The sequence below is a fragment of the Danio aesculapii genome, chromosome 15, assembly GCF_903798145.1.
Source record: "Danio aesculapii chromosome 15, fDanAes4.1, whole genome shotgun sequence".
In the NCBI taxonomy this organism is placed as follows: domain Eukaryota; kingdom Metazoa; phylum Chordata; class Actinopteri; order Cypriniformes; family Danionidae; genus Danio; species Danio aesculapii.
The window spans coordinates 22,105,856-22,127,626 of NC_079449.1; the positions used below are offsets into that span (position 1 = coordinate 22,105,856).

The 21,771-nt window shown below is 36.8% G+C and overlaps 2 protein-coding genes across 3 annotated transcripts in view; both read left to right on the plus strand.

Annotated features, from left to right (window-relative positions):
* Window positions 1-44: 44 nt before the first annotated feature.
* On the plus strand, window positions 45-8,389 carry serpinf2b (serpin peptidase inhibitor, clade F (alpha-2 antiplasmin, pigment epithelium derived factor), member 2b). The gene is made up of 9 exons (XM_056474558.1): window positions 45-153; window positions 2,185-2,256; window positions 2,341-2,418; window positions 2,504-2,804; window positions 2,908-3,051; window positions 5,566-5,754; window positions 5,912-6,054; window positions 6,135-6,339; window positions 7,842-8,389. Exons 2-9 carry the CDS (start codon window positions 2,200-2,202, stop codon window positions 8,165-8,167), a joined length of 1,443 nt encoding a protein of 480 aa, XP_056330533.1. The 5' UTR covers window positions 45-153; window positions 2,185-2,199; the 3' UTR covers window positions 8,168-8,389.
* A 1,871-nt stretch (window positions 8,390-10,260) lies between these two features.
* The window catches only part of rpa1 (replication protein A1), a 43,861-nt gene continuing 32,350 nt past the window's right edge, over window positions 10,261-21,771 (plus strand). The window contains exons 1-11 of one of the 2 annotated variants that reach the window (XM_056474128.1): window positions 10,261-10,414; window positions 10,832-10,879; window positions 11,873-11,951; window positions 12,284-12,392; window positions 12,884-12,972; window positions 13,347-13,418; window positions 15,296-15,413; window positions 15,514-15,616; window positions 15,695-15,763; window positions 19,276-19,468; window positions 20,051-20,187. In XM_056474128.1, coding sequence (XP_056330103.1) covers window positions 10,382-10,414; window positions 10,832-10,879; window positions 11,873-11,951; window positions 12,284-12,392; window positions 12,884-12,972; window positions 13,347-13,418; window positions 15,296-15,413; window positions 15,514-15,616; window positions 15,695-15,763; window positions 19,276-19,468; window positions 20,051-20,187 — 1,050 coding nt within the window. In that variant the 5' untranslated portion in view covers window positions 10,261-10,381. The remainder of the gene's footprint in view (window positions 10,415-10,831; window positions 10,880-11,872; window positions 11,952-12,283; window positions 12,393-12,883; window positions 12,973-13,346; window positions 13,419-15,295; window positions 15,414-15,513; window positions 15,617-15,694; window positions 15,764-19,275; window positions 19,469-20,050; window positions 20,188-21,771) is intronic. The other variant, XM_056474129.1, reaches the window with a different exon arrangement.

Here is a 21,771-nt window from a genome sequence, read left to right on the forward strand (position 1 = left end):
AGGTACTGACTATGAGGTAAAGATCAATGAAAGTTGAAATGTAACTGCGTGCTGCGAGACTGCCAACCCCTACAGCCAAGAATTTTCCCATTGCCTGTTTTGTGTGTTTCTTTCCCAAATCAGGGCTGGATCCCACTCCTGGAGATTTGCACGGTAAGCACCTAGTTTTGTTCGTTCTGTTATGTTAATTCTCAGTAAATAATTGCTTGCTGTGTATTTGGAAGAAACTGTTGAAATACAATAGCTGAATCTGTTGCCAGCAGTTTTGTTCAATATGTACAATTGATCTTTATTTGTGTGTTTTTGAAGTGTAATCACAAATAATTGCCATATGTATTTGAACATGCATATTTGTATGTATAAAACGTGTGTCTAGAAGTCAATTCCAATAATATTTCCATATCCACACTGATATATATATAAACTTTATATATATATATATATATATATATATATATATATATATATATATATATATATATATATATATATATATATATATATATATATATATACAACATTCATATTCTTTGTTTCATGTAAATACTCTTATTCTAATCTGTAGTGTTAAAGAAATGTAAAATTCTTAACCCTGGAATTATGCAACTGCTGACAGACCTTTAGCCATGTTAAGCGTTTATTGATTATTTGGCTAAATATTTAGTTTAGGCTGTAAAGAACTTACCTGGAGTTGTGACTTAATTAGATCACATCTATATTTGTGGTTTATTGCCAGATTGCAATGCCAGTATCGAGGTTGTTATAGTTGACATATTTTTAGTACTGAGGATCTGTTAACTAATTTTATATTATATATATATATAACTTCTCAACATTTAAAACTGATAAAACAACACTATAATAATAAATCTACAATCAACTACAAATCTGCTAACTACTATAAAAATTTACTCAAATTGTTAATACATCCTACAATAGCAAATTGGTAAAAAAAAAAAAAATAGCACTGTGTAGTAGGGATTTTGGATTTCTGAGCAGTGGGCAAGTAAGGGAGATCAACAGGAGTTATGTTTAAAATATAATCTAGTACACAATAAAAACTGTGTGTCAGGGTGTTTTTGTATTTTTACTGAAGTGAACCTACAATTTGTACTAATAGATATTATTATTCTTTTTTTCTGTGATACAGATAAGTATTTAAGTAAGTATGGACAAAGTGCTTTTGTAAATACAGTGCATCTGGAAAGTATTCATTGCACTTCATTTTTTCACATTTTTTATGATACAGCCTTATTCCAAAATGGATTAAATTAATTTATTTCCTCAAAATTCTACACACAATACCCCATTATGACAATGTGAAAAAAGATTTTTTTGAAATTGTTGCAAATTTATTAAAAATAAAAAACCTGAAAAATCCCATGTACATAAGTATTCACAGCTTTTGCTCAATACTTTGTTGATGCACCTTTGGCAGCAATTGCAGACTCGAGTCTTTTTGAATATGATGCCACAAGCTTAGCACACCTGTCTTTGGGAATTTTTGCCCATTCCTCTTTGCAGTACTTCTCAAGCTCTATCAGGTTGGATGGTAAGTGGCTATGTACAGCCATTTTCAGATGTCTCTAGAGATGTTCAATAGGATTTAGGTCTGGGCTCTGGCGGGGCCACTCAAGGACATTCACCGAGTTGTTGTGAAGCCACTCCATTGATATTTTGGCAGTGTGCTTTGAGTCACTGTCCTGCTGGAAGATGAACCGTTGCCCCAGTCTGAGATCAAGAGCACCCTGAAGCTGGTTTTCATTCAGCATGTCCCTGTACATTGCTGCATTCATCTCTTCTTCTATCCTGATTAGTCGTCCAGTTCCTGCTGCTGAAAAACATCCACACAGCATGATGCTGCCACCACCATGCTTCACTGTAGAGATGGTATTAGCCTGGTGATGAGTGGTGGTTTTCTTCAAATGTAATGCCTGACATTCACTCCAAAGAGTTCAATTATAGTCTCATCAGACCGAGAATTTTGTCATTTGGGGTATTGTGTGTAGAATTTTGAGGAAGTTAATGAATTTAATTCATAATGGAATAAGGCTGTAACATGAAAAATGTGGAAAAAGTGAAGCGCTATGAATACTTTCCGGATGCACTGTATAACCAGTCATCAGTGAACTAGGCCAAATAAATCAAAATCCTGTGTAAATTGGTCTGCTCTTTGGTTTTTAGACTAACTTCTAGAACATGAACTTGTGTTTTCTGGCATTCCTCCTTCTTTGTTACGTCAAGCAAGGCTGGACGGTAAAAAACTAACTTAATCCTTGCTTAATTTTCAACATTAGTTTAGTTGATTGAAATGCCATGAATGACTGCTTTTAACTGCAGGACGATGTGACTGATCCAGAGGATGGAGTGGATCCTGTAATTCCTCTCATCCCACTGACTCCAAGTAAACCCATATCAGTAAGACACCACAATCCCCAGTGCTACATCACTGAAAGTACACAAGTTTAGACTTTTGACACTCCAATTGTCTTGTCCCACTCAGGATTTGAAGCCCACTCTTGACCCCACTGTAACAGAAGCACTCACAGTTAATCCAGATGGCCTGGAAGCAGATCCTCCAACACCAGGTCCCTCTAGTGGGCAGAAAGAGGGCTCGTCTGAAGAGGAGCTTGATACCCTCTGTGACGGGGACATGACGGGCAAACAGATTAAGCGGACCATAGGCAACGGCATTATGAAGCTTGGCCTTTTGTTCCTGGAAAACTTGAAGCCTAGTCCAGATCAGCCTAATGTCATCTTTTCCCCTCTAAGCTTGTCAGTAGCACTCTCACAGCTTGCACTGGGTATATCTGGAATCTACAATGAAAAATTAGGAACTCTGAGAATAACAGATGCTATTCAGACATCAAGATGTTAATTCAATCCTTTTGTTTATCCCAATCTCAGGAGCAACGAATGATACAGAAGAGCTGCTTCTACATCACCTGCATGCCGATGCTCTGCCCTGCTATCACACTGCCCTCAGCAGCCTCCTGCGCAACTTCCGCAAAAGGAGCATGCCAATCGCCAGCCGCATCTATCTGAAAACAGGTGATAGTCACACACATATATATCGTCATGCAGGTGTAGTGTAGATCAAGCAGTGCATTTTGAGACTGTGCCTCTGTGCAAGTCTTTAGCATCCATCTAAGTGCACCTTCCTCATATGCCGGAAGCGCTAGTTCAAATCATGCTTGGAAAAGTTTGAGCAGAGCCACAGGGGTTGGGGGGGAGGAGGCTAAAAATGGCCAGCTAGCCAGAGCTGTACAAGTGAACCTCACTCCTCTGGTCTCAGGTGGAGCACAAGCTAATGGTGCTAGAGGCAAAGGCCTTCATGTCTTTTAGTGGGTCTGGCCTTTGTGCCAGAAATGCCAGTTCAAATCCTGCATGGAATGGTGTGAGCACAGCCACAGCATTTGGATGGTGTTATAATCCAGATGAGACTTAAGTTTGTGTGGCCAGTGAAAAATTGCCCCAAAATAGCCCAATAACATCAAAACTCAAAATAGGCCTCAAATTATGCTTGCGGCTATGGCCTTTATGTTTTTCCTAGTGTGCCTAGCTCTCTTGCCATCTAAATCCAGCTCTGAGTGGGATCCGGGTGTCTCTATGCATATATGGGAGACTCCTGGAACTTCCAGGAGACTTGGGATGTTTATGATCTCAAAGAACTCACTAGAGAATTCTAGTTCTAGAGTCATTCGCAATGACACTAGAGGCTTCGGTCTGAAATGTTTTCCTTAGCATGCATGGCACTTATGTAGGAAATTTTGATTTGAATCTTGCTGAGCAAAGTGGAACCAAAGGGTTTACATTAAAGGGGTTTTCAAACCAGAGACAGATGATACAGGAGGTAGCTTCCAGACCGGTCCATTTTCCTGATTGCAACTGCATCATAGTTAGATAATAATTGTGAAGTAGGAGCTCAATTAGTTTCACTTCAGTTTCACTTCCACCAAAAAAAAGCAAGTACTTGTAATAGTCATGTAATAGTCAATGATGTTGCCTCCCATGCCTGAAATGCTGGTTAGAATTCAGGCTCATTAAGGGCTAGGTAGAACTAAAGGGCTTACATTGGTGCCATGGCCCAGATGGGAATAAAGTTTTGGGGTGTTAGTGCAACAGAGGCCAGCTTACAACAACTATTTAGGTAAAGCTTACTGTCTTGGCCTAAGGAGGAGTGCTAGTGACTGAATCACTGAGCTGGATCACTGATGTCCTTCACATTGTACCCAGTTCTCATGCTGGAAATCCCACAGTGGCATATCTTTTGTCTTCAGGCATTTCATGTATGGTTTCAGTAACTTCAAAAGGCACAGATGTGAGCTGTGTATCTAAATTCAGACACACTTTTGAAATTTATCAAATAAGGTCACTGTGTATTTTAAAAACATTTTTAACATTTACTATTGGTTAAATATTGAATTATTATTTAAAGAGCCCCTATTATGCATTATTAAAGATCATATTTTGGTTTTGGGGGTCTCCAACAACAGGCTGATATGCATGCAAGGTCAAAAAATACTTTCATTGTCTTATAATATGCATTTAGTTTTACTTAATTATCGCAACGACTCTCATATTATTTGTTCAGTGATTCATTTGTTCCCAAACCCCTCCTTAGTCCAATGCCAATCTGCGCTGATGTTGTAATTAGTCGACTGGGTTCAGTGCGAGACAGAGAGAAACACCCACCACGGGTATAAAGTATCACACGGAGTATGTGATAGCACAATTCAGGAATGCAATAAAGCAATGCAGTTAAACACCAGCATATTACTCTGCTCTTAAACCTAACCCCAAGTAATAACAACAACACACATTCAGTATTAATCAACACAGTGGCAAAAATTGAACTATTTTAAAAATTGACTGCACCATGCGTGTGAGTAACAGTTACTGACAAAGTCCCTGTCAAAGTTCTATACATAATAGTCTTTGCTGCTCGTTTTTTTAATAGCAAACGGCTGACAAATCCCACATTGCAGCGTAGATTTTTGTATCAGTCATAAGAAAAATGACAGGAACATACACAACACTAGGCTATACTGTGGTATTGTTGTGAAAATTATCTTTAACCTGTTATTTCCCACAGCCGAATCTCTATCTGTCAGTTATCATAATTTTCGTGTCATGATCAGTGCCGTGATCCCCCACGCTCTGCTAGTGTCTAAAGGGAAAGGCGTGTTCATGTTTTACCGGATCCAGCACTTCATATTTGGTGAAGTACCGTATTGGCGTCGATGCATTCAGGCAAAAGATCCAAACCTAACTCAATTAATTTATTCGACTCTGAGTCGACTATTTCGTTAAAGAATCAATAGTTTTAAACACACTGCACTTTTAAACCTAAGCTGGATGTTCTCATTCACTTAGAGCTGTGTTACACACTGCATAGAAGCTCATTTTCAAAATTCCACAGTAGAGGCTCTTTAAATATTTGCATTAATTCGCTTTTTTGTTATTCATGATAAATCTCCATCTCTCCATCCATAATCAATTTTTCTTTCTTGATTTATTTTGGTTTTACTCAAATCTATAAATGTTTCTATTTTTCTCCCTCAGGATTTAAAGCAAAATCTGACTTTATGGAACATTCTCAGAAACTGTATGACTCAGAGCCGGCCACTTTGACTGATGTTAATGACGTCAATGAATGGGTCAAGAAAGTCACAAATGGGCACATCTCAGAGTTTTTGTCCAGCTTGCCTCCCAGCGCTGTTATGATGCTCATCAATGCTATGCACTACAAAGGTCAGAACAACACCTGTTACCATCACGTATTTAGCAATTTCCTCTTGCACTTCAGTGAGTCATATTAGAGGTCTTGCATTATTGTTCCCTTGTTATTTCACAAGTGCAAATCAATAAAGTACCATAGAATACAAGTGTTTGTTCTTTTTTCTCTCAGGAGAGTGGCTCACCCGCTTTGACCCTCATTTCACCTCCACTGAGAATTTCTACATAGATGAAAACCAGATTGTTAATGTGGACATGATGCTTGGGCCAAAGTATCCTCTCAGCATGTTCACCCATCATGGGCTGGATGCCCAGGTTAATGCCTTTAAGATGCTATTAAAATACTAGCACTGGTTAAATCTCTCTTCACTATCCTTCATGTTTGACCTTTACAGGTTGCTCGATTTCCTTTTAAAGGCGATAGGAGTCTCTTGGTGGTAATGCCAACATCTGGACATGTGAACGTGTCAGCCATCGCGGCAAATCTCAATATCTCAGATCTTTACAGTCGATTACCACGAGAAAGAAACATGCAGGTCAAACTACCTAAATTCAAACTTGATTTCCACCAGGACCTCCAAGAGGCAATGACAAGTATGGGTAAGATGTCATGCATCTGGCACATTATAAGTAATTCGTAGTAAATAGTTAGACCACAATAATAAAAGAGAAGATTACTTTATATTCACAACAATGCAGAAACTTAGCTGGAGCTTGAGGCAAGACCCCCACAAGTACAAGATAGAATGCAAATAAATCCCTTGAACATTTTAAGTACAAATGAAATCAAAACTACCATATGATTATGTTAGCTCACATTGCTGGTTTTGTGGTTTGCATGTTCCAATCCTTCATTGTGCATTTCATGAAGAAAATATTTAAAATATATCGCTAAATGGCAAATAAAGCCCGCCTTCTAGTACAGGAGCCAAACATCGAATGCTATAGACTGACAATAATCCAGGGGAAGGGCTCAAACCAGACGTGAGTTTCTGCAGATTTTGTGTGATTTGGATGTTTAGAAATGAAACTAAAGACACAGTTGTTGTTTAATTGTATTGGTGATTCCTAATATGAAATTCAATGGTAAGCTTGGCAGGCAGTTTTGGAGAATTTGATATTTCCCCATTCAGACAGACTGCCCGAGCATACTGCCCGGGAGGCGTTTCATATATGGCTGTCGAGTGAAATGACTTGCCTTAAAGGGACTTTGGATTAGGTCTGTTTGAGGTATTGGGCGTGGTTAACATACTTAGCCATGACCCTCGGTCAGTTCTGACAACAAACAGAAATGGCGAGGAGAAGTTGTCTGTTAGGTTGTAATAACTCTCCCAAAACCATTTTTTTCTGATCTTTCTGGATGAAATGCCTACGTTATTACATCCAATCAGCTCACAGTAGATAAAACAAACCATGTCCATTGTTTTCTCATTTGATATTTCATTTCTTTAGGAACTGTGTCACAATAAAATACAAATGGTCACAGCTTCCGGGTCATGCAGACTTTAAACTACATATATACTGGCTGTCGTCATTAAACTGAAATGTGAAAATGCATTAAATATGTCATCAAAAATAGATGTCCTTATGTTGAATTAGATTTCTTTTTCTGTTATGTTTTTTTCCAGGCATAAATATTTATATTAGTTACCCTGAAAATACTGAACAAACCAAACATTTTCTTTTAAAGTAATTATCAATAAACAATAAAGGTCATATATGATGTAAACTAGGGATTCATTTCACCATCCAGATAGCTTCATAATTATAATAGAAGTTTTTGCAGAGTGTATATATTGAGCTAAACTAAAATCATGGGTCGAAATATTTTTTTTCTGTGCAGCCAGACTATGATGTGTCATTTAATATAAATCTAATCTATTATCCAACATTATTAAACAATATTACAAAACAATCAGTTTGTTATAATATTATAATCGTATACATTAGCTGGGTCAGTTGGTGTTTCTGTGTGGAGTTTGCATGTTCCATTGATATGCTTTATGTTGCCTATATTTACATTATGGAATTGTTGTGTAAATGATTTATTTTTTATTCTTATTATTTTTTACTAATAAATATATTTTTCTTCTGCACTGCAGGTTTAGGAAAGCTGTTCAGTCACCCAAAGCTTGACCGTATCACCGAGGGGCCCTTGTTTGTGTCCAGTGTGCAGCATATGTCCAGCATTGAGATAAATGAAGAGGGGGCAGAGGCAGTGGCCGCAACAAGTGTGGTCATCTCACGTTCCAATCCTTCATTTACTGTCAACCAGCCATTTTTCTTTGCCCTGATGGATGATTTGAGTCAAACGCCATTTTTCCTCGGAGTAATTTCCAATCCAAACCCTGGAGCATCCACTATGATCACAAACCCTGGCAATGCAGACAAAACTGATGACAAGCCTTTTGAGGTTCATCCAAAATAGATGCTTTTACAGAATGAGTCCATAAGCGATTGCTGACTATGTAGTCTGTCCCCATTGGGAGGCAAATTTGGGAAATCTTCTTAAAGTAAATTGTTTAGGGATCAGTTGAAATTACTCCCCCCTGTATGAATTGATTTTCTAAATGCACTAATCTTGTTTAAAAATGGTCATGATTTCTTTTTTCTTTCTTTTTTTTTCTAATAAAAGAAATTTGACCAGATATTCCAAGTAGCACACATGTGTGTTCATTTAATACAGGGGTCACCAATCTCGGTCCTGGAGGGCCGGTGTCCCTGCAGGGTTAAGCTCCAACTTGCCTCAACACACCTGCCTGGATGTTTCAAGTACACCTTGATTAGCTTGTTCAGGTGTTTTTGATTAGGGCTGGAGCTAAAATCTGCAGGACACCGGCCCTCCAGGAACAAGTTTGGTGACCACTGATTTAATAGGTTAATCTGTCTGAAAATTAAGCATTTACTTGATCATATGTTGCGGAAAACATTATAATTTTGATTTTATATTTTACGAGTAATATAAAAAAATATTAGCCTATAGTATAGCCTACTTTAATAAGTTGTAGGAATTTTGAGCAATCATTTTGCTTCAAATTATTCCTTAAAAAGGTCAACATTTAAATAACACAATTTTCAATTAAATTAAATTCTTCTTCATTTCTATAGCGCTTCTACAATGTGGATTGTGTCAAAGCAGCAGCTTAACATAGAAGTAAATTGAAACTGTCAGTCCAGTTTTTATAGTTGAAGTTTATTTCAGTTCAGTGTGGTTTAAATTTCACTGCTGAAAGTCCAAACACTGAATAGCAAATACGTTGATGCGAAACTCCACAAGTCCCAAACCAAGCAAGCGAGTGGTGACAGTGCCGAGGAACAAAACTTCACCAATTGATGAAGGGAAGAAAAAACATCTCGAGAGAAACTCAGTTGGGTGTGACCATTTCTCCTCTGGCCAAACTTCTTGTGCAGAACTGCGGTCTAGGCGCCAGGGGCTGGAGAAGGTGCAGGTGTGAGGAAGGCACCGGCGAGTGTTCAGGCTGGCCCACGAGACAGACAAGAGAGACTCGTCATCACTAGGGTCTTTCAGGAATCAGTCTCATGCTCTCCACTCCTCCAAGACCGCCACAGCATCTCCTCAGGATGTGGCCTGTTCTAGGGTTATGTAGACCTCTAAAAGTCCTCTATGATTAGCATTATATCTTCACAGGTCTTGGATCACATCAATGGTGCTGCATAGTCTCTAAAGACCTTGGAATGAGTATCCCCAGGTGGAAATAGAAAACTAGGAAAACAGTTAGCGTAGCTGTTCATAGTGTATTTGAAAAAGAGATAATAAATATCAGTGAAAAAGATGTGCTATGAACAAAAATAGTTATATAAGCAAACATGTAAAGTAGAGGAGTGTTTCTGACAAAATGTCAGGTGCATTAAGACAGTGTTTGCTACAGGTGGTTTATCAAGCCCACTCACCTGCATTGAGCACACTCATGCAATGTACCATTATGTGGTGCATTGTGTGTATGCTTTACTAAAAAGATAGGTCTTTAGTTTTGAATTGAGAGAGTGTGTCTGAGCCTCAGACATTCAGGATGGCTATTCCAGAGTTAATGGGCCAGAAATGAGAAGGCGCAACCTCCTTTAGTGGATTTTGCCAGTCTGGGTACTTCCAGAACTCTGAGTTTTGACATCTTAAAGAGCGGGTTGGATTGTGGCGAGACAGAAGGTTGGTTAAACAGGAGCTAGATTTTTTCAAGTGTATTATTTAAAGTTTTCTTTGCCACAATTGAATAAAACTCCAATTCAAAAAATAAACTTTTCTAGAAAAATAGAACTGAAAGCAAGTTTGTTGACTCAATTTTTCCTATATGCTCGAGGAAATTTTACTTTCTGCAGATTCAAATGAAAAAGAAATTCTATAATCCATAATATGATTTATTAGTTATGAGATGGACATGCAGGTTACATTATTTCTCGGTTATCTCGCATAACCTTGTGAAAGAGAAATTTGATTAATCTTGTGTCATGTATTTTGACATTCAGCGGATGTAGTTTGAAGCAGGAAACACGTCATCGTGTGCAGCACTTTCGCGCGTTTGGAGAGTTGGCGCGAGGAAACAGGAGATCGATCAGTTCCCGGGTCTGTTGGAGTCTTTTGTCGTTGCAGAATTGAATCTTCCCTTCGCTATATTTTTGTAAAAAGATGACTCTTACACTGTCGGAAGGGGCAATTGAGGTAAGTTCACAACAGCAGAGTTATTTCAACCAGTGCAGACGTAAACATGCTAAGTGAGTTAGCCAGTCACAAGTTTTCCCCCTGCGGTTTCAGACTACGACAGGGTAATGTTATCAAATTATTATCACAGTTTTGTGCAACGTTAGTTTTTTTTTATTAACGTTAACTGCATTTTTGCGAGGTTTAAGTGTGATCGTGTCAACAACACAACACGGAGACGTTTTATATATAAACGTAAACAATACCTAGACATTTATAAACACTCAGTCGGATTCATTGTATGACGTTATGCAAAATGAAGAGTTTTGAATGTGTGTGAAATAAATCAGATATCTCAAATCTCCAATGTTTTGATTTACAGTACGTGGCAATACGTTTTATAACTGAATTCTTTTGTTGTGTATTTTTTCTTTTTAGTCCCTTACTAAAGGAACTGAAGTCAACAATCCTGTTCTTCAGTGTGTGGTAATTGTCAGATTCTTTGTACATTGTTTATAATTCATCAAATAATTTCATTTTATCAACATATAATAGTTTTCAATCTTTTAGAGTTAAAATGCAAGAGACCACCATACCCAAATATAAAATGCATGCAATTTCTGGTATGTTTAGGAATTTATACTCACAATATCCTGAATAGCAGATATAAGTTAGTATTATATTTATTATTATGTTTACTTGCCTTTACCATATATATATATATATATATATATATATATATATATATATATATATATATATTTTTTTTTTTTTACATTTGTAAAAATCAAAGTGTATGTGTTAGTTTTATAATGGATTATTTTAATCCAGTGTTTTTAAAATTATTTTGCATACTTAAAATTTGTAACCTTGTTTCATCAAAGTGTATGTGTTAATTATTTTATAATGGGTTAATTTAACCCAATGCATTTATTTTCTCATTTATTCTGATGTGTTTAAATATAAAGTTTTAATTTAATATAAATCTATAACATTTCTTAAATTCATTAAAATGTTTTCTTTTTTTGTTTTATCATTCTTTCAAAGGCTTTTAATCTGTTCAGACTTTCAGATGCCTGCTATGGGGCACAACTGCTTGGATCAAAGCATTAAAAAAAAAATATTTTTTGTATTGCTTTTTCCAAGCAGTTGTGCCCCATAGCAGGCATCTGAAAGTCTGAACAGATTAAAAGCCTTTGAAAGAATGATATCAAAGCCCATATTGCTTGTTTTTATTTTGTTTATGTATGTTACATACATTTGTTTCGATTGCTCTTTTAATAATTCTTTAAATAAATGTGTGTGTGTATATATATATATATATATATATATATATATATATATATATATATATATATATATATAAAATTATTATTTTTTTTTTTTGTTAACATATCCTTTAAGACAATTTTATCACTTTTAAAGGTGTAGTGTCAGATATATATAGTGCAAAACTTTAAAATGTTAAATATTCTTCAGAACATTCGCAAGATTGATGGAGGTAATGGTTTGTCCCGTTTCCGTGTCATGATGAGTGATGGGCTGCACACTATGTCCTGTAAGTATAATCAGTCTACAGAAGCATTTGTGTCTTTAATTTGGTGTCTGTGTTTTACATTTATTGTAATTCACATGCCTAGGACGTGTTTTGCACTTCTTGTATTATTATTTGTTCAATATTTTGGTTACATGCACAAATACTTTTCCAAATAGTGTGCACATGTCTTCAAAGATAATTTAAAAACTGAGGCAAGCAGTGATTGAAATATGTTTGTTTGTTTATACATCTTTATGTATGTAAACCATTCTAGTCTATATAAATATGCTGCATGCAAATAGGGTCATGAATGCATTCCTATTAAATATGATTATTTGTTTTCCTGCATGCAGCATTCATGCTGTCCACACAGCTCAATCCCATGGCTGAGCAAAACCAGTTGGCCACTAACTGTGTTTGTATACTGAAAAGAAGCGTCACTAATGTTCTCAAGGATGGACGGTAGGCATTCAGCGCCAGGTCTTGATCTCATTTTCTTTTTTTCACAGTTTGTGTTAGCAGGCTTAATAGATTTTGTGATGGCTTCTCTGTGGCTCAGCTTTTAAATAAGATTTTGTACGAAGAAAAAATATGTATTTGAATTAAGTAAAAATTTATATTAAATCTAATATAACATTATAAAATATGCTTAAAGTAAACTTAATGAATTTTAAAATGATATATTTCATGATAGCACAGCTGAATTCTCAGCATCATAAGTCCAGACTTCATTGCTTTCTTTCATGATTCTTTAAATAACAGAAGTTTTAAAAGATCTTTAAGTGAAATAAATTTACACTTTTAAGATAAACAGTGTCTTAATTGTCATTTTAGAAATTAAATAATTTTTCAAAAAACAAAACAAATTGTGCCTATTTCATTTTTGAACAGTAGTATATGTTTGTTGTTATTATTAAGACATGTTTTTTGTCTTTGTTTGTGGCTGTAAACAGACGGGTGGTGGTTATACTGGATATAGAAGTGCTCAAGTCTGCTGACCAAATGCCAGGAAAAATTGGAGACCCAACTCCTTATGTTGAGGGTAAGAGTACGTTTGACATGTCAGATTTTATTTAAAATGAATGTTGTTGTAGCCCAAAAAAAGTCTTGCATTTCATTTCAGCCTTAAGGACACATGTTCACCGAAGCATTTATGCACAGCTGAAATGCAAACATTGTTTCAAAAATAAAGCTCAGCGATGAGAGCTTCTCCTCCTGTTGGAGCTTTTTAAAAACACAGAGCTCTCAGTGCTTTGCTTAAATGGATGATCAATACCTCGCCATGCTACAGATTCCATTGAAAACTGAAAAAATATGATCAGCTTTGAAAAAAATGCTTCGGCGGACACGTGCTCTAAGACTTTTGCATGGCCTTGAAGTAATCATGTTGGTGCGATGTTAATTGTTTTATTTAAGGTCAGTCAAAGGCACCGAGTACAGCTCCAGCTCCAACTGCACGTCCATTACAGCCACAAAATGGAAGCGATGGTAAAGGCATGCACTTAAAGTGGCTTTCAGGGTTTTTTGTAATGTGTTATATATATATGTATATATATATATATATATATATATATATATATATATATATATATATATATATATATATATATATATATGTATATGTATATGTGTGTGTGTGTGTGTGTGTGTGTATTTCACTCTCTCATTTTTAGAGAATGAGAATGTGTCGTCACAGTGCAACACTTTCTAAACTGCAATTGCTCACACTACAAAAAAAGAAGATAATTATATATAGAAATGTTTTTTTTTTTTTTTTTTGCTGGAAATTGTTGATTCACTCATTTAATCCACTCCCTCTTCACAGTTCCACTTTAGTGCTGGAGACTGAATGTCTTGATTGATATATATATATTTTTAGCTTCCCACACAGAGGTTTTATATATATATATATATATATATATATATATTACACATTTGTCCTTTTTATTTTGAGTGTTTGTAAGATTTTTTTATTTTAAAGATATTACTATAAAACGGTTTACTTTTTCTGTGGTGATTTGCATTGGTTTACATTGTGAGCTCTTGATTTTTAGCACAACTTGCCATGACACATGCTACTTTCCAATTTGCGTACCATATGCCCTAAGTAGTATTCAAAAATGGAATTAGTTTTTCCCCAGATCATATTATGTTGAAATGAGTATTCCAAATTGACCAGGATTTCCAGTAGAAATTCAAAGTGCAGATTTATGTACTCTAATGGCTAACATTTTTCATAAGACATTGTGTTGGATTAGAATTTGACTACTACATCTTCTAGTAGGAAATTAAATATTAAAGAAATGTGGATGATGTTCTGAGATGATTAAGGTACGTAATTTACAATATGATCGTCCATTAATGAGGAAACTGTATGTCTCAAAGCTACCATAATCTTCTGTTACACTCTCAAAAGCATATACTTTTCACAAAAAATGTTTGTACTTTTAGGACATAGTATGAGTGGGTGAACTGGGATGCAGCAACACATTCCCATATATACATCAGCACACAGTGTTACTGCATGCAGTATTACAGCTGTAATTCAGTAGTAGCTGACAGATGTTAGGAAGTTTTGAAGTGTTAGTGTTTTAAATGATCAACTTTATACCATTGGTAACATTGGTTTGAATACCCATAAGTCCTTTTAAGTGTTCAAATGATAATCTGATCGTAACTATAGAAACCGGTTTGAAAACAAACCACTGATCAACGACTTTATTAGAGTAACTGATAAACAAACTATTCAATACATTAAAACCTTCCCAACAGCAGTGGCAAGAGTGTTCAAACATTGTATACTGGGAAAAAGTAGAAGGGTATGAATCTTATTACCTTCTGGAACTATTAATGCACTAATGACTAAGTATCTGTAAGATTTTTTTTGTATCTTATTGTATATTATTTGTTATTTATATTAAGTATTTTATACTGTAGTTGTATGTTTTTATGACTATTGCCGTACATTAGGTAATTAGTTATACTGGTACAGTTGCTTAAACTACCTATTTGCAACATGTAAACTGCCATGTTTACCCTGTCCTTTGCCATAAGGAATGGTATGTCCATTTTTGTTTGTGCATAACTTTTTTTTACTGTGTAGTTTTTGAAATTTGAAAAACTCAACAATATACTGATTTCAGAAAAAAATAGATTAAATAAACCTTGTAGAGTTTTGCCATAAAATCTACTTGTCATGGAAATAGCCATAGAAGCTGGTTTTGTGTTAAAAAAAACTTTTCTAACATGGTCATCGGTGTTTCAGTGTTGTCAAAATTGTACTCTTGCAGTCAGTTTTGTCTTGTGATGATCTCCACTGTATTAGTTCTTAGCTATAGTTTTTTTTTCTGTTTAACTACCGTTAGGTTCAATGAACAGGCCTTCTGCTCAGAGCTTCGGGAAAAAGCCGATGGCTGCACCCAACACTCCTGGAGGCAGCTCCAAAGTTGTGCCTATCGCCAGCCTCAATCCATACCAGTCAAAGTTAGTATAAATTTACTTTTTTTCTGCACTCATGGGTGTCTGTTAAATGCATCTCATTGTTAAGTTCAGTACATTGCATTTAGTGCATTGTTTACTTCAGATGGACAATTAGAGCCCGAGTCACTAACAAGAGTGCCATCCGCACGTGGAGTAACTCAAGAGGGGATGGAAAACTCTTCTCAATGGAGCTTGTGGATGAAAGCGTAAGCATTCCTTCGCTGTGCACATTAGAATCTTGTAAGAAAAATAATAATTAGTTACATTAATTTTGTTTATTATAGGGGGAGATCAGAGCAACTGGATTCAATAATGAGGTGGACAAATTCTTCTCCCTCATCGAGCAGGGAAAAGTAAGGCCTGCTTTCTTATAACTTAAGTATTTTTCACAGAGGTAGGGCTACAAAAATTGCCTGCATTTTCCGGAAAATAAGTTGTTTTATTATAAGGTCCACCACTACATTGCAAATTTACACTATTGCAAATTGCATTGAGAGAAAAATTATTCAGACACAATAAAATGAGAATTGTTGCTTTTTGTAATTGTCATTTAAAATAAGCTACCGGTAGCAGTAAATGTTTACAAAAAATACAAATAATTTTTAATTATTTATTATTTCAGTACTGTTAAATTTAAAAGATTTGATGTGATGTTAGGGAAAATAAAAGAGGTGTGAACCAACACTGGTCTCACGGTTCGATTCGGTACGATTATCTTGCCATAGATTTGGTTCAATTCGATTTCTTGGTGCATTGACGATGCTTTCCATACACAGTTTTATATTTAGGAGGGGTGGGCTATAACAAGCTGTCTGTATAAACACACACACACATAGACACACAGCACCAAGTAAGCGACACACAGAATCACGCTCCAGTGTTTCCCCTATCATTATCTTAGGGGGGCACCCCGCTCTCCCAACGGCTTTCCCCGCCCCCCTTGAAGTCAAGTTAATGTTATTTTCTATATAGCACCAGTTCACAACTTTTAATAAACCAGCTAAATAGCTCAATATGTACTATCTTATTTACACAATAGCGTGTCATTTCTGTCTCTGCATGGTCACGCGATTACAAATTTCTGCTCTCTGAATCGCACATGGTGGAGTTCCACACTCAGCCACACACAGCTGAATGAGAGTACGCACGCCACACCTGACAGGACCGAAGACTCATGTGCGATTCTGTATATTATGCATAGCTAACAGCAACCCCAACACAGGTAAATGATGTGTGAGGCGTGAGCACTCTAAAAATACAGCTAAAATACATACATATGCGGTGCGACCTCTATTTATTGACTGGCGTGACTGATTTGTTGCAAGTGCAGCCATTTGTTGCATAGGCAACTACACCTAAATGGTTATAAGAGATGTGTTTAAGGGATTATATGCAGCATCCTTTATTTATTCTCTTGGGTAAGGCAAGATCTTCTCTTAAGTTTCTTATTTAGAGGGAAAATGTGCTTAATGTATTATAAAGCTTGAAGCTACAGAATCGGTACTCTATATCCGCTGATCACCATGAAAAGGAATCAGTACTCTGTATTGGCTGCAAAAATCCTGATTGCAGAATCCCTAGCTTTGACCCAACTTGGCTGTCAGAGCGACAATACTCTCCCTGGCTGTACAAAACTGATCTTAGTAATTAGGTAAGCAAATACACCTTTAAGAAAAAGAAGTATACTAAAGTAAAGGTCAAGTATAAAAGTGTACTTTATTTAGTAAGTATACTAATATCAAAATCTCTCTCCCAGAAGCATAGTAAGATACACTGCAGTGACAAAAGCTGAACACTTTGTGGATAAAAAAAAGATGCCATAATAAATAATTTTTAGTTTAGCAGTTGTACAGTTCAAATAATTGTTTAGTCATTTACTGCTGTCATTAAAAGAAACAAATTAACACCATGATGACTTGTATCAGTGTTCGTCTGAACAGTCGCACCACGCCGCACAACCCCCCCAGCACACAACTGTATACACACACAAACATAGACGGCACCAAACAAGCGAAACACAGCATCACGCTCTCTCATTCACACACACACACGTGTGCTCGCTCGAGAACGATATTGTTAGACTGCCCGCTTCCGTTCAAATTACACCAAAGTTACCGACCGCTTCTGCGCTTTATTTGGAAATTTATTCCTGCGCTGCAACAAATCTTGTCGGGTCCCGCGGTACAGCTGCGGGAATGCTGACCTCTATCCAGAAATTTCGCTGTAACAGTCGAGAGGAGAGATAAAATCACGCCAGCAGGTCAAATGGGCCACAGTGAGAGAGAGAGAGAGAAATGGAGTTACTTTCATTCTCTCAATCGCAGAGAAATAGGGGCTTCTGCTGTAAGTGTCAGTGAAAGACTACAGCAAACACACACGCAGTGAAATTGTGCACAGTTTCTGCGTTTTTAAGTAGTTGAAACGTTGTAAGTACTAGCGCTCGCCTCCCTCGCCATAGTAAGCTACGATGACATAGCGCATATGAGATAAATGACGTCACTACATAATAACCGGTTATGATTATTACTGAACCGATACAGAATTGTCCGCGTCTGCATCGCGGTGCACCAAAGAAACAATTAATTTTGACCCCTAGAAATTAAAATATAAATCAAAAAATAAAACTAAGTTCAGTTGCATTTACTGTAAACATTTATTAGAAATGTCAAATCTTTACAAGTTATTAAAAATCTTGCATCTAGGAATGGTGCATTAAAAGGGAAAGTGAAAGTGATAAACGTTTTTTTCAGGGTGGAATGTTAAAGTATATTAGACTACTTAATTCATCTGGACCTAATATTTTTACAGTTCGAATTGTTGACTGACAAGTAGTTTATTTATCACATGAAATATATATTCTGCTAATTTACAGGAAAAAATATATTCTGTGGACACAAGAGAACTAACCGAGTTGGGGGTGCCATCTATTGGCGGTGTGTGAATCTGTCCCAATGTTGAAGTACAAAGTATAAACCTGTTAAATATTGCTTACTATTAAGACTATTAAACTGTTACACATTCAACCTGATAAAACAGAAAATGAAACTGAAATTGTGTGTTCCTTATCAAATATTTATGTAAAGAATATTGTTTATTATTATTTAAAAATTATTATTTGTATTATTATTTATTTATATATAAATAAATACATAAAAAACACAAATATAAATCTATTGAAAGGGGGCAGGGGTCTCGTCTTCCTCCATTTTTGTCCTCGGTTGATCACATGCCTGCAATTTGAACATTGTTTCTCAACCACATTTCTGGAGGACTACCAACACTGCATGTTTTGAATGTCTCCCATATCTGTCACACCCACTACAGGGCTGCGTCCAAAATCGCCTCAGTAGGTACTGCATTTGAATTTGCTACTTGACCGCTAGAAAAGAACATTCTATAAAGTATGAATGCGAGTGGTATGAATGGAACTCGGACGTATTACATCTGCGATTTTTATCATGATCACGTGACCTACCCGCTTTAGTTGCATCGCTTTACTCTCATTTATGAATTCTCTCGCGGTGCATCATAGGATAGCATAGCGTTCATGAGATGTGCACTTTAGAATATCGCCAGAAGTAGTAGGTTATCCGGGTAGTTCTCGCATACTGTTTTTCAAATGCTAAGATTTCATACATGCTACTTGGCATGCATACTGTTTTTAGCGTACTATATAGTATGGAAGTATGCAATTTCAGACACAGCCCAGGTCTTTTAGTCGCTGTTGATGAGCTCATGATCTGAATCAGATGTGTATGGTTAAGGAGACATGGAAAATGTCCAGAGCTGGTGGTCCTCCAGGAACGTGGTTGAGAAACATTGAGTTGACCAACATGACCTAAATTGTTAAATTTGTTTTCCTCAGGTCTACTACATCTCCAAAGGCACCCTAAAGATTGCCAACAAACAGTTCTCCTCACTCAAGAACGATTACGAGATGACTCTCAATGGCGAGACGAGCATCATCCCTTGCGAGGACAGCCATGACGTCCCCATGGTGCAGTGCGACTTTGTATCCATTGCAGACCTGGAGTCTCGGGAGAAAGACACCATCTTGGGTGAGAGCATCTACTCTCTGGCCTCTGCCATTGGTATAATCAATAACCAGCATTTTAATAATTAACCGCGCAAGAGAGTGTGGTGCAACTGTAGCGTAACAAATGTGTTGAGACCCAGGAGGTTGTGGTAATTATAACGTTGATGATGAACGCAATATTAATAATGCTTATGACAGTAATGGCCTGTGGTGCAGATTGACTTTGTGTCCCTGTCGGGTTCTAGCAGAACTGGAGGAGAAAGACGCTGTCACTGGTAGAATGAAGAGTCAATAAGCATGCCTCTAATTATGGTAATGGCAGTCGGAGCACGCCGAGGTGCAGCGGGTGTATTTCTTATCCAAGATTTGAGTCAGGTGCTGGCAGTGATTTGTGAAACGCTCCTAATGGCAGCTAAATGATTCATAACAGCGTCTGATATGAGAGGATTAAGATGCCACGTTGTAATGGAGCATTGACGGGTGTTGTGGAATTGCATTCTGGATGAGTAGTATAGTTATCCCAAACCTGTTTACCCTCGATAAATTGAGGGAGAAGCAGTGTTGTGAATTCGTACTGCGTGTGTGTGTGTGCGTGTGTTTACAGATGTGATCGGAGTGTGTAAAAACACAGAGGATATGACGCGCATCATGACCAAGAACAGCCGTGAGGTATCCAAGAGGAACATCCAACTGATTGACATGTCTGGCAGAGTCATCCAGCTGACCATGTGGGGCAGTGATGTACGTAACTATATCCATATTCATTTATTTGACATCATACTGTATTCAGTACTTTATAGTACAGGTAATGTCAAATATTTACAGTTTAATGGATGATTTTATAAAATGGTTAAATATGATGTATTATTATTTTGGACCATTAATTTTGTACTTTGTATTATGCATTTATAAATGAAAGATTGCATATTGTGAATGATATACACTAATTTACAGATGTTTGGTCTTGAGATTTAACTTAACTCGATAGATTTTGCACGGGGTAAAATCTGATTCAAAATGCAGTTAAACGATGTAATGTTATGCAATATGGTTATAATTTAAAGGGCACCTATGATGAAAATCATCTTTTGGAAGCTGTTTGGACAGAACTGTGTGTGGGTATATTGTGTCCACTAGGGTTTGGTCGATAGACGATGCCATCGCAGATGGCCGATAGACATCATGATGCTGAGGCGACATCGCAATCCTCCGCCCCCATCGCAGCAGCAACCCGCTTGTGAAAAATACACACTTAGGCCCTGTTTACACTAATACGTCTTAGTTTAAAATGGCATTTTAGAATGAAAACAATCCACGTCCACACTGGCGTTTCATCTAGCAATTCTGAAAAGTCCTCCTTTCACACTATACCGCTGAAAATACACATCACGTGACCACACACACACTCACTCCCACTCACTCTATCATGCGCTGAAGTGTAGGCTATGTGCGTGTCAGAATCAGAGCGCCAGCAGTCACCCCAGTGAGCAGTGTATGTTGAGCTGTTTATCAAGGATGTACCGCTGGATCGCATCTCACTATGGTTATTAAACGTGATATTTAATTATTGTACACCTTTTTTACCAGCCAAGTTTGTCGACGTCATTATAATGACACAGTCACTGTGCCTGTTCATGCCAGAGTCCCGCAAAAAGTGATTGACGGGTGGTAATTGGTGTGCAACTTATCTTTATTTATTTATGATTTGAAATGGGTAAAACAAAGACCATGCAGGTTAGGAAGTTGAAACGGTAGGCTACAAATAATTAATTTGTTATTTAATAATTATTCACAAATGATATATTCACCGCCACCTATGACAACGATGCCATCGTCCATTGCGATGTTTCACATTAGACATCATTCTATGCCAAATTGGTTGACATCGCCCAAGCCTTGTGTCTACTGTCATATTGGAGTGATACAAAGTCAATAAGCCTTTACAATAAACCTTAATTTTTTATTTCCTGACGTTAAAATAGGATCCAAATCCCGCCCATTATGAGGCCCACCACAACGTGATGTAGGACTGCTGTTTCCCTGCAGCTGCGTATTAACATGTCTCTGTAGTAGTGCATATAATCAACAAGACAAGACATCCGCAAAGCAACAGGGATTAAAAGAACTGTTGAGCTCGCTGTAATCATCAATCATCATCAAATGTAATCAAGAATGATTTTTACAAGTTTAAAATGGTTTTAAATCAGTGCATGTTTGTAATGAATTACTGCGATTTTACCGTCTTTACTTTGTCACCCCATCCGCATATCCATACAATTCTAAAATTATATTCTCACAAACGTTATGTGAGATCTGCTTCCTTCA